Raw genomic sequence first — 18,713 nt, 5'->3', positions numbered from 1 at the left:
CCCTTCCCTTTTCTCGCCGATTTCGTGCCAGGCGACGCACGATCCGGCGCAATTCTGCATTTCAGCCCATCTCGCACCTACCGTAAATTTCATTCGCCCGGGCTCGAATAAGAAGTTTTCCGGTTACTTTTTGCACTGCATCGTCTCCTGCTCCCTTAATATCTAGGAATTACGAAGCTTCCTCCGCACGCCTCCATACCCGCTTCGCGTTTTATTTATAATTAAACCACCCTCGACCGACCGCCCTCTAATTCTCTCTTTAACTTGCCCCGTTAATTCGCGATTTACACGCGCGTAATTGGTCGTACCGTAATAAGTCGACATTATCGCGATTATTACTATTATCGTTGCCAGCGCCTGCACGAGCAGGAAAGTAATTAACCGACAAGCCGTTCAACCTGTTAATTTTAACTGATTACGACGCGCGAGCGTACGCGTAACAACGGGTTATAAATAAATTGATTTTCTACGTAATCGAACGGGCTCTGTCCGTCGACTACGCGATTTTATCGTCTCTCTGTGCTCGATTCGCCAGCCATGCATTAATTACGCCACGACCGTCGCTGCCATTCTACGACCGGTTAACGCGATCTCGCTCCTGAGACCCTCTAACGCCGAACAGGAAACGCAGAGGAAGTCCCTGTACGGCCCCTCGTCTCGCCTTCGACTTTTTCCCGACACCTCGATACGCGGAAATTATTTTCCACTCGACGGGAGAGAGTTATTCGCCAAACGGAAATAAGACGAGACGCTTTTTCCAATTACCACGATTCAATGGCGGCCAGTCCTGAATCGCGAAACTTCGCTGAATTAATTCCGAATAACGATCGCGCGCGCGCGCCCGGGAGAAAAATGGTGGAAAAGCGGAGGGAAAATAGCTGGTTTCCGAACGAGCGGGTTCCAACCGCGACAATACCGTAAATGCAATTATCGGAAAAATTCGTGTCCCGTTTGAAAAAGCGCGCGAAAGTAATGCCGTGATCGGACCCGGCTGAACGTAGAACCGAAAGTCGACGATTTGCATTTTTGCCTTTAAAGCGAGCACGAGTCGATCCCCCGTGGTTTTTCCCATTTCGTCGCCTTTTTGTCTCCGTTTTTCCACGATAACGTTCCATTCGATTAATTCGAACGGCGAACCTGCCTGTCAGGGGAGTGCAGCCGAACTTTTTATCATCTGCCGCTGTTCACAGCCCACGCGCGAGGCCCAGGTCCAAAGGATTTTCCTAAATCGAGATCGTAAAATAGCAAGCTCGCGATAAATTTCTTCGCGCGTGCAGCGCGTTAGGTCGACCACGAACGCTCGATTTATCGAAATGCTGCTCGACCGTGACCCTACCATATGCCACGATACTTCGCGTACGAGCCCACCCTTTGTTCTCCCTCGAGCCACGAAGGGGTGGCGATAAACGTCGCACTGACTCGTATTTCTGGGCCGCAATTCTCGCATAACAGCTGCAGCAACGTAGCAGCAGCAGTCGCGGCAAGTAATATGTAGGAGAGTGATAAAAAGAAATAAAAGAGTATAAAGAGGAAAATAGGGAAAAAATTCGTGTTACTCACGTTCTCCTCGACGGTCTTCTTGATCTTCGCTCCAGCCTCCACCACGGTCTTTCCAGCCTTGTTCACGGCGCTGTACAAAAATCCGCCCAGGGTCTTAGCACCTGCCAGTGCTTTCGTTGAGACTGCAGCAGAGAGAAGAGAAAATAATGAGCGACGGTGATACGTTATCCGGCCGGGTGGAATTTAATGGTCGACGGAAAAACGTCCGGTAGAGCAGAGACGCGAGCAGGTTGCACCCGCTGTCACCTTGCCGCGCAAACGAGGTACAAACTCGAGAAACCCGAATACGTCGCACGAATTTTTCGCCCTCGGAGATTCTGGCGTTTATCCGCGGGGCCCGGCGAGGATTAAGCACCCCGGCGAGTTGGGCCACGTTGGCCGATTGGGGATATTATTTCGCGAGGTGGAACGGGGATAAAGCAGATAAAGGGATGTAAGGAGATACCGCGGTAAGAATAAAATTCTCCCTATTCCTCCTTTTCCTCGTTTCCTTCCATTATTTCTACGATCGGGGGACGAGGAAAGGGGACGGGAGTTATTAAGCTACCCGTTAAGCTTTTCACTCGAAGCCAAGAGGAAATATCGAGGATAGAATCGGGCAGCGTGTTTGTCGAATAAATCGCTTCCTTGTTGATAGATTAAACGAAGCTTTTAAAAGCTTCAATAACGATAATGTACACTGCTCTGTTCTTTATTAATCAAACCGAAACGCGTATCGCGTTTCATCGAAATGTGGAATTATTAGGTTTGTTTTGCAAGTTAATTTCTAGCCGTGAACGGCTATCGTATAACCCCTGTGAGCGAGCCAATCATTCCCCGGTAATTAAATATACGGGAAAAACTGCGTTAAATATCGGATATCGCCAGGAATCCGTTTATTCGCTTCGTAAATCATCCATCAGTTATACGGCAGACATTTTCCCGGGATCGCGGTGAACGGTAGCCAGTTGCTAATTAGCAGCCGTTGCTTGACAGATTCGGACAGCGACATCGAGTCGGCCTTTGTGTCCGGGCTAAAGGACGCGTCTCCGAATATCAACCCCTATTTACTACGCGTCGAGTCGATTCGTGGAATGACTTTGAACGATCGTGATTAACGCTGGTCATTGCCTTCGAGAGATTAACATTCGCAAGTCACAGCAATTTTGACGCGTTGCCAATCCATTCGGTTCCAATTTCCATCCTTGAACGGTACCCTCTGTCGTTACTCTCAATTGCGATTCACGATATTTAACTCGTCTCGAGAAAGTAAAGATCGTTCGATACGAAGTAGCCAAGTTTGACAGCGAGTGATACTCCTTTCGTATCTTTCAACGCCATTCCGAATTAAGCTTCGCGATAAATCAATCGCGATAAGGCGAGAGGTGATTCAACGCGAATTAATTAATTTCGACGATGAATTCCTGCCGATCATTGTTTACAAACTGTCAACGTATTATCGTGTCTCCAATGAGTGAGTTTAATCTCAGTTTTTAGCTCAAGGTGATGTCTTCTAAGGTAACTCTCTGTTGCGATTAAAGAATCTCGATTTATAACGGTTAAAAATTCGCGAGGAGATTGTTCGACGCGAATTAGCGAACTCTGAAACACACGCGTTTTATCGCACCTTTGTCGACAACCCCCCGGAGACGAAATTTCCTTGCAGCGGAATAGTCGGGAGCCTGGCATGCAAATTGCCAGCTGACGGAATAGATGACGGTACGTAGGATCGTATTACCCTACTCTGCGGGTCACCCTGGAGATCTGGGAACACGCTCTGTCGGTGCAGTTCTTCTTTCAGCCGGTTTATTCCCGCGACTAGGCGAAACTCGCGAGCACGACGCACAGTGGGGATTATGGCCAAAAAGCTGGGCAAAATTGAATTTTCCAAGTGCGAAACTGCGTCTTGCCACTATGCCACGTTTGTTATACACGTTTTTTTGCATCGAACGTAGCATGAAATTTTGAAATGTGATTATCAATCACCGAGATGTAGGTCATCAAAGTTGGCGAAATTTTGGGGCCCTATATGTCTTAACCACTTGCGGTGGCAAGGAATTCATAGACGCGTGTGCCAGAACGGTCCAGTGTTTCTGTGACAATTGCCTAACGACGTGTGTACCACGTCATTGGTGATTCTGTGACAAAGGCATTACGATATATATTAAATATATGTTCTTAATATAAATGTGTATATATATATCCTAAAAGTATACGGACAGTCATAATTTGAAAGAAGTTCATAAATTATTATATTTATCGTGAATAAGAAATTAATATTGTTAACAAATTGTTCACAAGGTAAATTTACAATAAAAGTGAAAAAGTTAATAAATTATTAGCTATTGTTTGAACTTATAGCGTACCTGTGTTAAAATGTACTAATAATTTGCAAAAAATATTATAAATTATAATATTTATTGTTAATAACAAATTGTTCATAACGTATATTTGTAATAAAAGTGAAAAAATTAATAAATTATTGGTTATGAGAACGGAAAATTAATAATTAATAAAATCGAGGAAGTTCGAAAATTTCTGATCGAGGTGGGGGGGATAGGCCGACCGACGGCTATATAAGGGGCGACGCAGCAGTGGTCAGGTCATTTGCCGGTTTGACTTCGGAAGTGTAACATCTAAATTATTTCGTGCGCGGAAGGGGTGGACGACCGAAGTGAGGTTGGGGCTGGCCACCCCACCTTCACTCCACCCCATTAAACAATTTAATAATAATTTCTTTTTTGTTTACAGCTATTAATTTTTCTTTTTTTCAGCCATTAATTATTTTTTCTTTTTTCAGATTTTAACTGTTTTTTTTTCCCCTCAGATAATATTTTTTCGTTTCTATTTAGTTTTATCTGATAATTTCTGAATATTTCGTATAATATTCTTATATCTCATCGATGGATTGTTTATATCTCATCATTTGGTTGTTCATGTCTCATAGGTAGTCGATAGCCAATGTCCCCCCTCCCCCCCCCCCCCCAATAATTTAATAATTATTTTCTCAGATTTAAATTATTTTTCTCTTCCAGATTTTAATTATTTCACTTCCTACAGGTTTTAATTATTTTATTTCTTTCAGATTCTAATTATTTTCCAGGTTCTAATTACGTTTCGTCTTACAAGTTTTAACCCTTTGCACTCGACGATTTTGACATTAGAAAAAAAAAGCAATTCAAAGACTTTCTACCCTATGGTCGAGAATATTGTTAAAACGATAAATAAGAAATCGTATGGAAATTAAAACGTAGAATTATTTTACTTCAACGTTCCACGCGTCAGTGGATAATTTTAAATATAATATATTAATTAACATCGATCTATAGAATCTGATTAAATGGCGATCGACAGTCGCCTCTCGAGTGCAAAGGGTTAACTATTTTTCTTCTTCCAAGTTTTAATTATTTATTTTCTTCCAGATTTTAATTATTTATTTTTTTCTAGGTTCTAATTATTTGTTTCCTTCCACGTTTTAATTACTAATTTTTTTCTAGGTTCTAATTATTTATATTCTTCCAAGTTTTAATTATTTATATTCTTCCAGGTTTTAATTATTTATTTTCTTCCAGGTTTTAACTATTTATTTTTTTCTAGGTTCTAATTATTTATTTCCTTCCACGTTTTAGTTATTTATTTTTTTCTAGGTTCTATATATTTATTTTATTCCAGGTTTTAATTATTTATATTCTTCCAGGTTTTAATTATTTATATTCTTCCAGGTTTTAATTATTTATATTCTTCCAGGCTTTAATTATTTATTTCCTTCCAGGTTTTAACTAGTTATTTTTTCTAGATTCTAATTATTCACCTTCTTCCAGGTTTTAATTATTTATTTTTTCCTAGGTTCTATATATTTATTTTCTTCCAGGTTTTCATTATTTAAATTCTTCCAGGTTTTAATTATTTATTTTCTTCCAAGTTTTGATTATTTTTCTTTTTGCAGATTTTTGTTATTTATTTTCTTCCAGGCTTTAATTATTTATTTCCTTCCAGGTTTTAACTAGTTATTTTTTCTAGATTCTAATTATTCACCTTCTTCCAGGTTTTAATTACTTATTTTTTACTAGGTTATACATATTTATTTTCTTCCAGGCTTTGATTATTTATTTTCTTCCAGGCTTTGATTATTTATTTTCTTCCAGGCTTTAATTATTTATTTTCTTCCAGGTTTTAATTATTTATTTTTTTCTAGGTTCTAATTATTTATTTTCTTCCAGGTTTTAATTATTTATTTTTTTCTAGGTTCTAATTATTTATTTCCTTCCACGTTTTAGTTATTTATTTTTTTCTAGGTTCTATATATTTATTTTATTCCAGGTTTTAATTATTTATATTCTTCCAGGTTTTAATTATTTATATTCTTCCAGGCTTTAATTATTTATTTCCTTCCAGGTTTTAACTCATTATTTTTTCTAGATTCTAATTATTCACCTTCTTCCAGGTTTTAATTATTTATTTTTTCCTAGGTTCTATATATTTATTTTCTTCCAGGTTTTAATTATTGAAATTCTTCCAGGTTTTAATTATTTATTTCCTTCCAGGTTTTAATTACTTATTTTTTCCTAGGTTATATATATTTATTTTCTTCCAGGCTTTGATTATTTATTTTCTTCCAGGCTTTGATTATTTATTTTCTTCCAGGCTTTAATTATTTATTTTCTTCCAGGCTTTAATTATTTTGCTTTTTCCATTTTTTAATTATTTTTCTACCGTTAGGTTTTAATTATTTTTGTCCCCACGTTTTTTTTATGTTTTACTAATCTCTTACTAATCTATTTCTTTCCAGCATTTCAGGTTTTTCAAAACATCGTTGGACGACGCGGGATGCGTGCGTTTAGACCTAAGTAGACCTAAGTAGTTCTAAGATAGATGCCTAGACTAAGTCCCATGTGCGCGCTATCAGTACAAAGGTAACCTACCTAACTTGGAGCGAAATACATAAATTCTCTACCTTCTTCCCCTTACCCCTCTCGTTTACCAATAGAACAAAATTGTTCTCGCGATAATCGCGATTGTTCGATAGTATCGGCAAGCCTATGTAACGTACTCCCTTGTACTCGACATACTTCATGCTTCATAAGTCATTCTCACGGCTCGTTTCCGACACTCATTTCCAGTCACTGTCAGTCTCGACATGCGTCGAGTTCCAGGGTCGTCCTCGGACCAGTGTTGCTTCTGGAATCGATGCGAGGATCTGCGGCCCTGGTCGTACACGACTGGGGTATGGGCCTGTAGTTGGACGGGCATGTGCCTACGGTCAGTCCACTTGGGATGATTCAGTTCTACCCCATGGGGCAGGGGCACGTAATGTCTGTCCGGCTACTAGGTCTCGCTGGACTCTCGTATCGATTCCGGAAGTTTCACTGGTTCGAGGATTACCTTGGTTCACGAATAAGTCATGCCGAGATCGACAGTGACTGGACTTGGGCTAGGCCCGATCGAGAGAGTGCCGAGGCATGAGGTTGTCTTGTACATGGGAGTACGTCGCATAGGCTAGTCCATCTTTCGAACAGTCGCGAATTCAAAGCGCGTCGCGATTTTTCACTTGCTCGCGTCTTTCGTATTTCCTTCCCCGTTTTTAGGGGAACTTGGAAATATCAGAGTCTATTGAAATAAAATATCTTAGCGTTGCGACTGTAAAGTTTTAGTATACCGAATCGAAGTCCCCTTAGTAAGACACGAAATATAATAAAGTGTCAGTAGAGTCATTTTAATTTAATTCGCTCCAAGTTAGATTAGGGTACCTTTGATACAGATAGCGCCAGTAGGATGCGCCACTAGGGTGCATGTCTGGGTCTCGATGCGTAGCCACCTCCTCGTGGTGAGACCTGGTAATTGGTACCTTTTTCCAAAAATTTTTCTTTGCAAAACGATACCAAGCTAAGAGCTACGCACAAAGCTTAAGCTATATTCTGCCTCTTGTAAATTTTCGATACTTCGGGTGAACATTCGACGATTTTTGAGGCTGTGAGAGATAAGTGAACGGAATTTTTGTCAATGACGTCAATCAAATACAGTCATAGTTCATACAAATGTATAAATAATCAAGTTTCTTGTTAATGACAAATTATTCATAGTGTAAATTTATAATAAAAGTAAAAGAATTAATAAATCATTGGTTATCACTTGAAAAATATCATACCAATGTATAAATGAACCTATAATTTGCAAAAATGTAAAAATTATTGCACTTATTTTTAATAATAAATTGGTCACACGGTAAATTTATAATACAAGTGGAAAAATTACTAAATTATAGGCTACTACTAGTATGAATAACGTATTTGCGTGAAAATGTATGTATAATTAGCAAAAAGTTAATAAATTACTACATTTATTGTTAATAACAAATATTTTGCAACGTATATTAACAATAAAAGTAAATAAAGTTAATAAATTATTGGCTACTACTTAAACAAACAACGTATTTGTGATAAAATATATTCGTAACTTACAAAAAGCTAATAAATTAATAAATTTATTGTCAATAGCAAATTAAAATTGTTAATAACAAACAGCTTGTAACGTATATTAACGATAAAAGTCAAAAAAGTTAATAAATTATTAGCTACTACCTAAACAAACAACGTATTTGTGTTAAAATGTATTCATAACTTACAAGAAGTTAATAAATTGATAAATTTATTGTTAATAACAAATTAAAATCGTTGATAACAAATAGTTTACAACGTAAATTAACGATAAAAGTAAAAAAAATAATAAATTATTAGTTATTAGAGTGGAAAAGTAACTTTTAAGAGAATCGGTATAGTTCGGAAATTTTCGCCGATTTTCGGCCAGCCGACCGCGGCTATATAAGGGGCCCGCGTGAAGGCTCGAGCCAGTTGTCGGTTCGACTTCGGAAGGTCCGCGTTAATATTTTTTCTTTCTGTTTCAGGCTTTAACTATCTTTCTTCTTTCAGATTCTATTTCTTTTATTCTAGATTTCATTGTTTGTACATACGAGTATTTTGTACAATATTCGAATGCTTCGTCGTTGGTTTATTTGTATATCCTCGTTGGTTAGACCAATGGCTGGCTATTCAGTGGCCATTGTCCACTCTCTTAAATAATTTAATAATAATTCTTTCTTTCAGGTACTAATTATTTTTTGTTTCAGGTTTTAATTATCTATCTTCTTTCAGATTCTATTTCTTTTATTCTAATTTTCATTGTTTGTGCATTCGAGTATTTTGTACAATATTCGAATGCTTCGTCGTTGGTTTACTTGTATATCATCGTTGGCTAGATCAATGGCTATTCAGTGGCCATTGTCCACTCTCTTAAATAATTTAACAATAATTTCTTCTTTCAGGTTCTAATTATTTTTCTTCTTCCAGATTTTATTTCTTTCATTCTATTTGTCTCTTTGTTTCAGCATTCGAGTATTTCGTACAATATTCGAATGCTTCGTCGTTGGTTTACTTATGTCTCATCGTTGGCTAAATCTTTCCTTTCACAAATTTTACGACTTCCGTTCGATTTGTTTTCGTTAGAGCGTTCGAGTATTTCGTATAATACTCGAGCGCTTCCTCGTTGGTATGTTTATATCTCACCGTTGGAATGTTTCTGTCTCGTAGTTATGTTGCTCAGGTCTCGTCGTTGGCTTGCTCGTTCCATTTGGTTATTATCCTTGATGGTTTCCTCGTACTAATCCCTTTCCTTTCAGCTACATATTAACAATAATATATTCTGTTTTAGCTTTTAGGTTTCTCAAGATTCTGTTTGCGACACATCAATGAACGATGCGTGCGTTTACTTTTAAGTAATCATAAGATAGATCCATAGACTAAGTATCATGTGCGCGCTATCTGTACAAAGGTAAGCTACCTAACTTGGAGCGAAATTTATAAATTCTCTATCATTTTCTTATCCCCCTCGTTTAGCAAATAGAACATAATTGTTCTCGCGATAATCGCGATCGTTCGTAAGTACCGACTAGCCTACGCGACGTGCTCTCGTGTACTCGATAAGTACATGCTTCGTAAGTCATCCTCACGACTCGTCTCCGACACTCATTTCCAGTCACTGTCAATCTCGTCATGCATCGGGTTCCAGGGTGACCCCCTCGGATCAGTGCGTCTTCTGACCTCGACGGGGCGGTCCGCTGCCTAAGTCGTACGCGACTGGGGCTCGGGCACATGCTGGCTGACGGACTAGTACCATCTACGGTTAGACCACAGGGATGATTAAGTTCTACCCCGTGTGGCTGGGATGCGAAGTGTCTGTCTTGGCCGGCAACCGCCCAGCAGGGCCCTCGCGTTGACACTAGAAGTTTCATTGGTTCAGGGACTATCCTTGGTCCACGTGTAAGTCTTGGCGAGTGCGACAGTGACTGGAATTGAGCTAGGCCCGATCGGGAGGGTGCCGAGGTATGAAGTTATCTCTGTACACGGGAGTACATCGCCTAGGCTAGTCGGTCTTTCGAATAATCGCGAACTCGTTCGGGCGCGTCGCGATTTTCTATTAGCTCGCGTGTTTGATATTTCATTCCCTATTTTTATGGGAACTTGAAAATATCTTAGCGTTGCGACAGTAGAGTTTCAGTATACCGAATCGAAACCCCTTTTGTAAGACACGAAATATAATAAAGTGTCAGTAGAGTCATTTTAACTTAATTCGCTCCAAGTTAGATTAGGGTACCTTTGATACAGGTAGCGCCAGCAGGCTGCGCCACTAGGGCGCATGTTGGGTCTCGATGCGTAGCCACCTCCACGCGGTGAGATCTGGTAATTGGTATCGTTTTCCAAAGAAAAATCTTCGGAGAACGATACCAAGCTAAGAGCTACGCGCAAAGTTTAAGATATTTGCTATCTCTCAAAATTTTCAATGTTCCCTGTGAACTTTGAAAATGAAGAATAGAAAATATCTGTTGAAGTAACATGTAAATTCAGGTGACTTAAGGTAAGTATTGCAAGGTAAGTATAATGTGAAAATTTATCCATAAGCTGAAGCCATGTAAAATAATTAAAATCCCGTGCACTATAGTAGACTTATGTACGTTCACAAAAATGCTGCGAAATTTGCCTGGAGAGAATTCTTGGAAATGACGTCATTTCTTAGAACTGATTTGGTGATAGACCTCTTGTCACGTTACATATTCCTAATACAAAATCGCAAAAATCGCAAACTCGAGAGATGTGTCTTCGTAATTTAACTAGCTTTTCGGGGAAATTTTTCACTGTTTAACGCTTCCTCGTTACACGAATCTTATCTCGAACGAACTCGTTACGGAAGTCGGTGGTTGATAGACAAAAGGGCAGTTTAAACGGTTGATGGAAAAATTAACCGCGGCTCGCGAAGGTGCGCGTTTACCTGCATAAACCATGGGCGTTGCTGGCGCAGTTGCTCGGAGTAACTCGGTTCTCGGCGTAAACCGAGGCCAATTTAATCAACCAAATTGCGCCACTTCGATTCACGTTGCTCCATCTCCTTTCCACTCTCGTCCCTCCCATCCCTTCGTCCCTTAACCCGACACCTTTTCCTCCCTTTCCTCCTATTTATTTCCCCGTTTCTTCCGGCTAAACGAAGCCTCAATGCAGGAAATTCAGCGGATCGAGGCGACTCGACAACCGCATTTGCACAATAATCCCGCTGTTACGCGATTAAATTCACGGTCGAAGGGGCGAGCGAGTGAAACGCGGTGGGAAAAAGGAGAAAATGGAAATAAAAACGGAGAGTCGGCGTGGCACTTGCGACGACGCTGGCACGGTACCAACGGTCGCCGAACAGGTGCCAAATATCGTACGAGCCTAGAATCGCGTAAGGGTGTCCCGGCTGATTTGTCGCCTGGCAGGATCGACCCTCCACTGGCAATTTACCGGGGTCACGTAGCACAACGGGAATAATAAGAAATATTACAGCAGCGTAACCCTGTTAATCGGCGATGAATCGATAGAATGCACCACTCTGCTGAAATTCTCCTCCGCAACCAGCACGAGATTCCACTTGCACGCGATACGTTGATATCCTGCGCCTCCCATTCTTATCGGGATCTAAGTCCTCGTGGTACGTCACTTGCACGTCGTTCGCGCCATTTTTCCCCGAATGGCTCCGCGTGACAGAGGAAATCTCCCTGGCAAAGCACGACCGTCTTCCGATGCGACGACGATAGAGACGAGGAATCCTTTTCTCTCTACGTCCTACTGAAATCCGAGGAAAAATGCCGGAAACGTGAGACCCGATCCTTTGCCACCGCGATGGCCGACTGCGCGCCGTGGCTACTGTCGGAGAACTGAAGAGTAAAAAGCCCGCGGAGCTCGACGTGACCTGTATAAACGGTTCGCGATAACTCCGAGTCAGTGTCAAGCGTGATTACCGGGACTGAAACCTGCACGGCGTATTTATCCGGCGAGATCCGTTTTAAAGTCGTTTGAATTTCAAACGAGGCAAGAGACTGGAGCTCGGAAGAGGACTGATCCTTTCGTTCCACGGGCAATAACGGGCATACACGGTGATACCGAGAATAATCGCCTCGATTTCTGCTTATCGAATACGCGAAGTATAAATTGGCGGATTCGAAGCTGTCGCAAAACTGCCATAAACTGTCCAGGTGGCTAACGCACGCTCATGACACGGAGTCCCGTTCAGCGATGAGGTATTAATAGCTAGCCCAACTTCGAGGAAAAGGAGAAATTATTCGAAATTGCTTTTCGCGACGAGAAATGATAAATCTGACGAAGTTAGGTAGATGAAGAATTACTTTCGACTCTAATTCGATGAAGGAAGCTTTTAGTCGAATTACCAGTGTTTTCAGGCAAGCAACGAATTTTGGCAGTTGCAGATAGCTAGCAAGGGAATAGCGAAGATGCGACATATAATATAAATTAGGTACGTCTTAAATCTCGAAAGTTCTTCAATCCCGCTATTTCATTCGGTCCTTTGAATTTCGGGAGCGTGTCCGACTGAAACGTCTCCAGCAGCAAACGTATTTAATACTTAATAAAATAGCCCCGACTGCCTTGCCAAGTCCTTTTTAAACGGGAAACGGTACGGAAACTGCCGTCTCGTCTTCCAGAATCTCGCGCATTAAGCTTAAATACGAACGTCGAACCGAGCGATCCTAATTTCGATTCGTTACGAGCATCCCTTGGCAGACCTTATCGCGGTCATCCAGTTCTGCTGGTAGAACTCGCTGCCAGCGCCTCGCTCGTGCCTCCACACATCGCCCATTACGACGCTTTCGCTCGTATGGAACAGCCTAGAGTCCTCCTCATCGATCCTTCTACCTCCCTGCTTTTTATTCCACAAATCCATTCGCGATAAAAGCCAAGCCCCCAGAAGTCGAAACGATACCCTTATCAAAGGGGGACGCGAATAAAGGGCGGGGGCGGTGGAAATTATATGACGTGCCAACTGGCATTTAATCAAACATCGACCTTGCGCCTCCATCGCGTTAACCTCGTGCCAGTTTCGTCACCAGGAAATCAAAGACCGTCGAGGGAACAAAAAGGGAGGAAAGAGGGGACAAAATTCGAAGTCTACCGCGAGACGACAAGGATATGCGTTCGTTCGAAAGACGAATTACAAATATTTCGGAAAAAATGGCATTTTCGAGGGGCACGCGTGCCGCTGTTGCAAACATGATTATTTTCACTTATACTTCGTTAATATTGAACACATATTTAATACGTTTCGTTTCATAAATGAGCGACATATTTATTATTTTAAATTATTCGTATCGTAATGAACATTTCATATGATGGAATTATTTAATTTATTATAAAAAGTAATTGCATCGTAATAGATAACCGTTTAAAAAAATCATACGATACAACATAAATATAAAAAATATGTGTATAGTACAGCACGTTTGCTGCATAATGCAATGAAAAGTGTTGGAAGTCAGTTATGTTCATGCAACGATGACGACAGGACTGTTATAGGTTGCAGGCCAATACCGACCTTTGGACTTCAAGGGGTCGGTTTTGGGGGTTTAAAAGGGCCTGCTGTCCCGCGGAGCTCTTCGCTCACAAATCAGGAACCAGAACGGATATCTTATATATTGTGACCCATAGTGGCATTTAAAAGGACTCTAGTATTTCATTTGTATATTGTACAAAGCGTATAAATTTCACGTATGTTAAACCTTTATAAATACAATTGCTGAATAACTGAATACAGTTACTTCCTTGCACGTTAATCATTTGGATATTTCCTTCACGAAATTCCCAACAAAAAGTTTTTCAAGATGCTAATTAGTAATTAGTAATTGAGAATAATCATATGTGTTCATCAGAAGAATCTGAGTTAACCCTTTGCACTCGAGAGGTGAGCTTCAGTTACCATTTCATAAAATTTGGAAGATCGATATTAATTAATAAATCAAATTTAATGTAATATAAGTGTGCGAAGTATCGAAGTGAAATAATTCTACAATTCTTTATTTACTGCTTAAAAAAATATCGTCAGTTTTCTAGTAGAGAATCTTTGAATTTCTATTCTTCTCTGACCAAAAGACGTCGAGTGCGAAGGGTTAATATACTTTTGGGATAAGTCTACGCTCTTGCATTCATTTGTTGCGTCTATCTCGCTCTATCTCGTTGCTTCGTTCGCTTTCTTTGTCGCATGCTGTTCTATCACCGGGCTAATAGGAAGGGATCAGTTCCAGCAATAAGGGAAGGGTTTTACTCTACTTCTGCCATGAGGTTAGAATGGATTCGGTCCTACAAGTTTCTCGGATGACTTCTTTCGTGCAACGCACAGTACGTGTCACGCGATGCCTCGAAAACGGAAGATAGGCTCGGTCGCGATTCCTCGAGCGTGTTCGATGCCGAGGAACGCGGCAAGAATATATATCTCGGCAGACCGGATGCAACGGTAAATAAAATTACTGGCTTCCTACTCCCCGTCGGCTGGATGATTTAATAATCCCACCTGCGACGACCTTAGCCGAGCAGAAGCGGATTCAACGTTTGACCCCGCTGGCTGAGATCTCGCGCAAGTTCCAGCCTCTCCTTTCTTCGTTTCTCTCCGTTCCACCGTGATCGTGTTCGATTTATTACCAGAGCCGGAGTCGTTGCGCCCCATCCTCGGTGCATTGAACTTCGAACGATAGCCCGGCCAGAAAATCTTGCAGCCATTCTCGTGGAAAGCGAGCACACGAGAGCCGGAGCACCGTAATAGGACCGGGTATTTGTTGTTCTCGAGCGAACCCGAACACCCCGGCGAGGTCTTGCGCGAAGCTAAACGAGATCGTTCGGTCGGAAAACTGGAAACGCGAGACAAGAATTCAGCGATTCTCAAATTTCAATTACTCCGCCGATACGGGAGGGGGTGGTAAGGAGGCTGCGAGAGAGAAGCCGGAGCACCTCTGCGCGGTAGTCTCGTAAACTTCGGTGTCATCGAACCCCCGAGCGTCTTCCGGAACATCGGTCAAAGAACGTGGCCTGTCTCTCCCTCTCTCCCAGCAGCACTTTGCGAGAACGACAGAGACTCCGCGCGATGGGGTAGGCCAAGTAACGAGGGCGAAATTCTTTCCTTCCTCGTCCTTTGGCGACCACGAGTTCCATCCCCAGCTATCCGTGCAGCCCTCTGCTCGCGAAATCTCTCTACTCGCCGCTGCAACCCTCTCTTTGTGGCTTGCCTCCCCGTCTCCTAGGGATTTCGTGCGCGTCACCGCACCCTATCACGCCGCTGGGTAACTCTCTCGACCGGATGGCTCTGTTTGAACAGCGACGAAACAGCCGTGGAAAAGTGCACCGGCAGACTTACGGGCGTCCGTAATTAATTCTAGTGGCAGCCGCTGGAACCCGGCTCGTTAGCATCTTCGATCTGACCGCTGAAGCTGCGGTAATCTCGCGCGCGCTCTTTGGAGCGGAGGCGAAGCGTAAAGAGGATTAAATAAGGGTAGCTAATTTCCGCGTGGAAAGCGGAAAAGAAGGTCGACCATCGACGGTCAACGTTCGAAGATTCCCGCACGCGACAAGGGAGAAAATTTCTCGGAGAAACGTGCAAATGCCGGCAAGGTCGAGGTACGTGCAACCCCGGCGTTGATTAAAACCGTGCTGCCGGCTCTCGCTTTCTCTGTCCCTCTCCGTTTGCTTCACGGAATAATTAGTGCGTGCAATTAGCCGGGTTGGAGGCAGGCTCCATGAAAATTGCACGATTTAACGATTGTTTGTCAGAAGCCAACACAATTTCACGGAGACGGGATTAATGTCTCTCCGGAGACCTCGTTCGAGCATGCAGGCTCCATTATAGAAAAGGATCGATGCCAACTCCTAGAGCTTGGCCTGGTTTAAGAACTCGCTAAACCGTTCTCTAATCGCAGCGAGCAAAGGGAGAGTCTAACCTGAAAGCCTTTGAATTCTTCGGCGTTGGACAAAGAAACAGAAAGAGAGAAAGAGACAGAGAAAGGAAGACGAAGAAAGGAAAATAGAGAGTGAAAAATAGGAAAAGGGCATAGGAAACTCGGGAAAGAGGGTAAAACGCGATGGAGATCTGTTTCATCGGCTTCGTACGAGCAAAACAAACGTGTAAGAGAAAGGGGGAGGAAGGGGAGGGAGAAAAACAGAGGGAAAAAGCGAATGTGGGAAAAAGGAAGTTTCGAGTGACCCGAAACGTCGCGTGGTTCGTTATATTTCGGCGATGTGGCATCAGTCAACCCAGATTCCCGGCGTTGAAAGCGCATCAGTCGGTGGCAACCTTGACCCAGCGGAGCGCGAACCACGAGCGGAAAAATTCGTGAAAGCGGTGGCGAGACTAGCGCGCGCTGCTGGTCTGCCCGGACCCGTCACCGCGAATAATTTTCCGCGACTCGGCTGCGTGCGCTCGCGCGCTTTCAGAAACACGAAACACGCCTCCGAGCCAACCAGCCAGCCACCGACGCCGACGCCGACGCCGCCAGCCTCTCTCTGACAGACGCACGCGTTTCGGATTTGAATTTCATCGCTGGAAATTTCGCTCGTTTCTCGATCGCTGCTGCCTGTCCCGCGTTCTCCGCGGCTCATCTCCCGACCCCTCTGCCGTTTCGACCACAACAAAACGTAGCCTTGACCGTTTGTCGCGTTTTCGCTGCTGTTAAATCCGGCGAAAAATCTCGAGAAAGCAATGTCGACCGGCAGAGAAATCGCCGCCGTTCGAACTAAGCTCCCAGGGGCTTACCGAGCTTTTCTCCTTTGGCCTTCGTTACGGTGTTGGTATACGAGCAGGCTTTTCAGAGATTCCGGCATTTGCGAATGCGTTTTCCAGATTCCTCTTTTTCTCTTACCCTCTCGTCTTGACCGGGGACCGAGCGTCGCTTCGTCCGTCACTGCTCACTGGCGTCGAATGCCAAATTTTACGTATTCGTGCCAGCGTTAGACGCGATGTGTACCGCGAAAAAATAATTTCCCCCGCGAACCAGAATCCTGCTTTCGAGAAATCAATCACGACGGACGCGGACAGGAAACGAGCGAAGCAAGGGGTGGAGCCAAAGGGGGTAGTAACGGGAAACGGGACCAAGACTTCCGGCAGCAACACCGTCTTCCGTCATGCGAACGTCGTGGCCGGTGATTTCGGGGAGAAGAGTCGCTCGGACGGTCGTATTGATCGACGAAGATGGGGTCCAACCCTCGCCGCGAAGGACGTCTACTTGCTGACTGGGTCTGGCTATATTCGGGCAAATTCGTGGCGAACGCTTCGCAGGGAACCCCGAGACCCACCCACTCATCGTCGCTCGCCCACACGCCAGCAGGGACAGTCATCGCGAGTTATACGTACGCAGCAGCCACCGGGGACCCGAAGAGAGAAAAGCCACGAAATCTGGAGTTTCGTCTGTCTGTGTTACGCTCGTCCCGACGTTCTATCAGGGATCGACGGTGTCCGGCGACGAATCTGGGTGCTCCAGCCCCAGGCCAAGGGCGAATCTGTTAACCCTCCGCGAGACCCTGTTTCTGTTTCGCCACCCCTTTCGCGCCGGTCTCCCTGCCTTTTAGAGGCTTTTTCGCTCGAGTTACGCTCCCCGTTAATCCTCGCTCGATTCGCGTACAAATACGCCATCCTTGAATATTACGGGGACTTAACGATTATAATCCCTTATAAAAAGCGCGTACTCTTTCCAACCCTTGCTTCCCTCGAAATTCAATCTCGCCAGTCGCGCCACCCTGTCTCGCCCCGTCCTCGAATCTCTCTCCTCGCTGCTCCTTCGCGGTCCGCCGATTTTCTTTCCCATTTTTCCGTCCTTCCGCGTTTCCTTCTTTCCCCCCGCTTCGCCCGCTTCCTTTCGCCCCGGTTCGCCGCCCGGGCCAAAGAAAGTTCTCCGCGACGCCGTAAGTAACTTCTCAATTGTATCCGAGAACGTGCTTTATTTCCTCGCCCGGGAACGAGCTGGCTCGCCGCGAGGATGCCCCGGCAACAGCATTATGCAACGGTTGTTTCGTTTCCGCGGCCAAGTTTCCGCTCCTCTTCGAGGGCTAATCACGTTAGGGAGATTGTTTCCAGTCCATCGCGTCCCCACGACCGAGGTCTGCGCGACCGGAAGCGACGCGTCCCGTTCGACCGGCCCAACCATATATCCCGGGACAGGTGTCGCTCCACGGACTTGGCAACTTCGACAACTTCCACGACCACGTAACCGCGCCGGCCTTCCTGTGCTTCGTCCCCGGGCTGATTAAATACGCCCTACTAACGTTCAAAAGTCTCCGCTCCCCGCACAGGCTGAAGGAGGAGAGACCAGGGAAGAGGGAAAAAGAACAGACCTTTTCGTTGCTCGAAAACGACCGTCGACTCTTTGCCACCACGACCTACTCTCCGCGTACGTTTGCTCGCTCGAGGTGTCCCGGGGGTCACGCGACTACAAACGAGTCGGAACCACGAGGAAACGAGCGTCGCCGAGAGGTTAATATCAAGTATCCCCGCGTTGCGACGAATCGATGTTCCCCGCTCGACGTTCAGCTCGGCGTTCGGGGGTGAAATCTAGATAACACAGCGAACGCTTGTATAAATGCTCGGCGTGGAAACGCGCGTCCGCGGGCACGCCTCGAGCGATGCGAGCAACGCTTCGAAATCGCGTTTGATTTTTCCACCGACCGTTTTGCCTGCGAAACCGCGCTTCAAACCGATCGCTTTTGAAACACTGAAAGTGCTGAAAAAGAGCACTGGGCTTTGGGTCCGACTTTGTAACCCCGTCTACCCCCCGTCTACCCCTCGTCCACCCCCGGTCGGAATCTAATATCGGGAAAACGCAGTGT

At 44.0% G+C, this 18,713-nt stretch overlaps 1 protein-coding gene across 3 annotated transcripts in view; it reads right to left on the bottom strand.

Moving 5' to 3' along the window:
• Positions 1-18,713, bottom strand: part of Sap47 (Synapse-associated protein 47kD) — a 98,232-nt gene that overhangs the window by 68,029 nt on the left and 11,490 nt on the right. For all 3 annotated transcript variants that reach the window (XM_017904271.1, XM_017904273.1, XM_017904272.1), the window contains one exon: positions 1,561-1,682. In XM_017904271.1, coding sequence (XP_017759760.1) covers positions 1,561-1,682 — 122 coding nt within the window. The remainder of the gene's footprint in view (positions 1-1,560; positions 1,683-18,713) is intronic.

Source organism: Eufriesea mexicana, unplaced genomic scaffold (genome assembly GCF_001483705.2).
Source record: "Eufriesea mexicana isolate 0111107269 unplaced genomic scaffold, ASM148370v2 scaffold2792, whole genome shotgun sequence".
NCBI classification, from domain to species: Eukaryota; Metazoa; Arthropoda; class Insecta; order Hymenoptera; family Apidae; genus Eufriesea; species Eufriesea mexicana.
The sequence above is the reverse complement of the archived record's forward strand: the minus strand, read 5'-3'. Positions and strand labels throughout refer to the sequence as shown.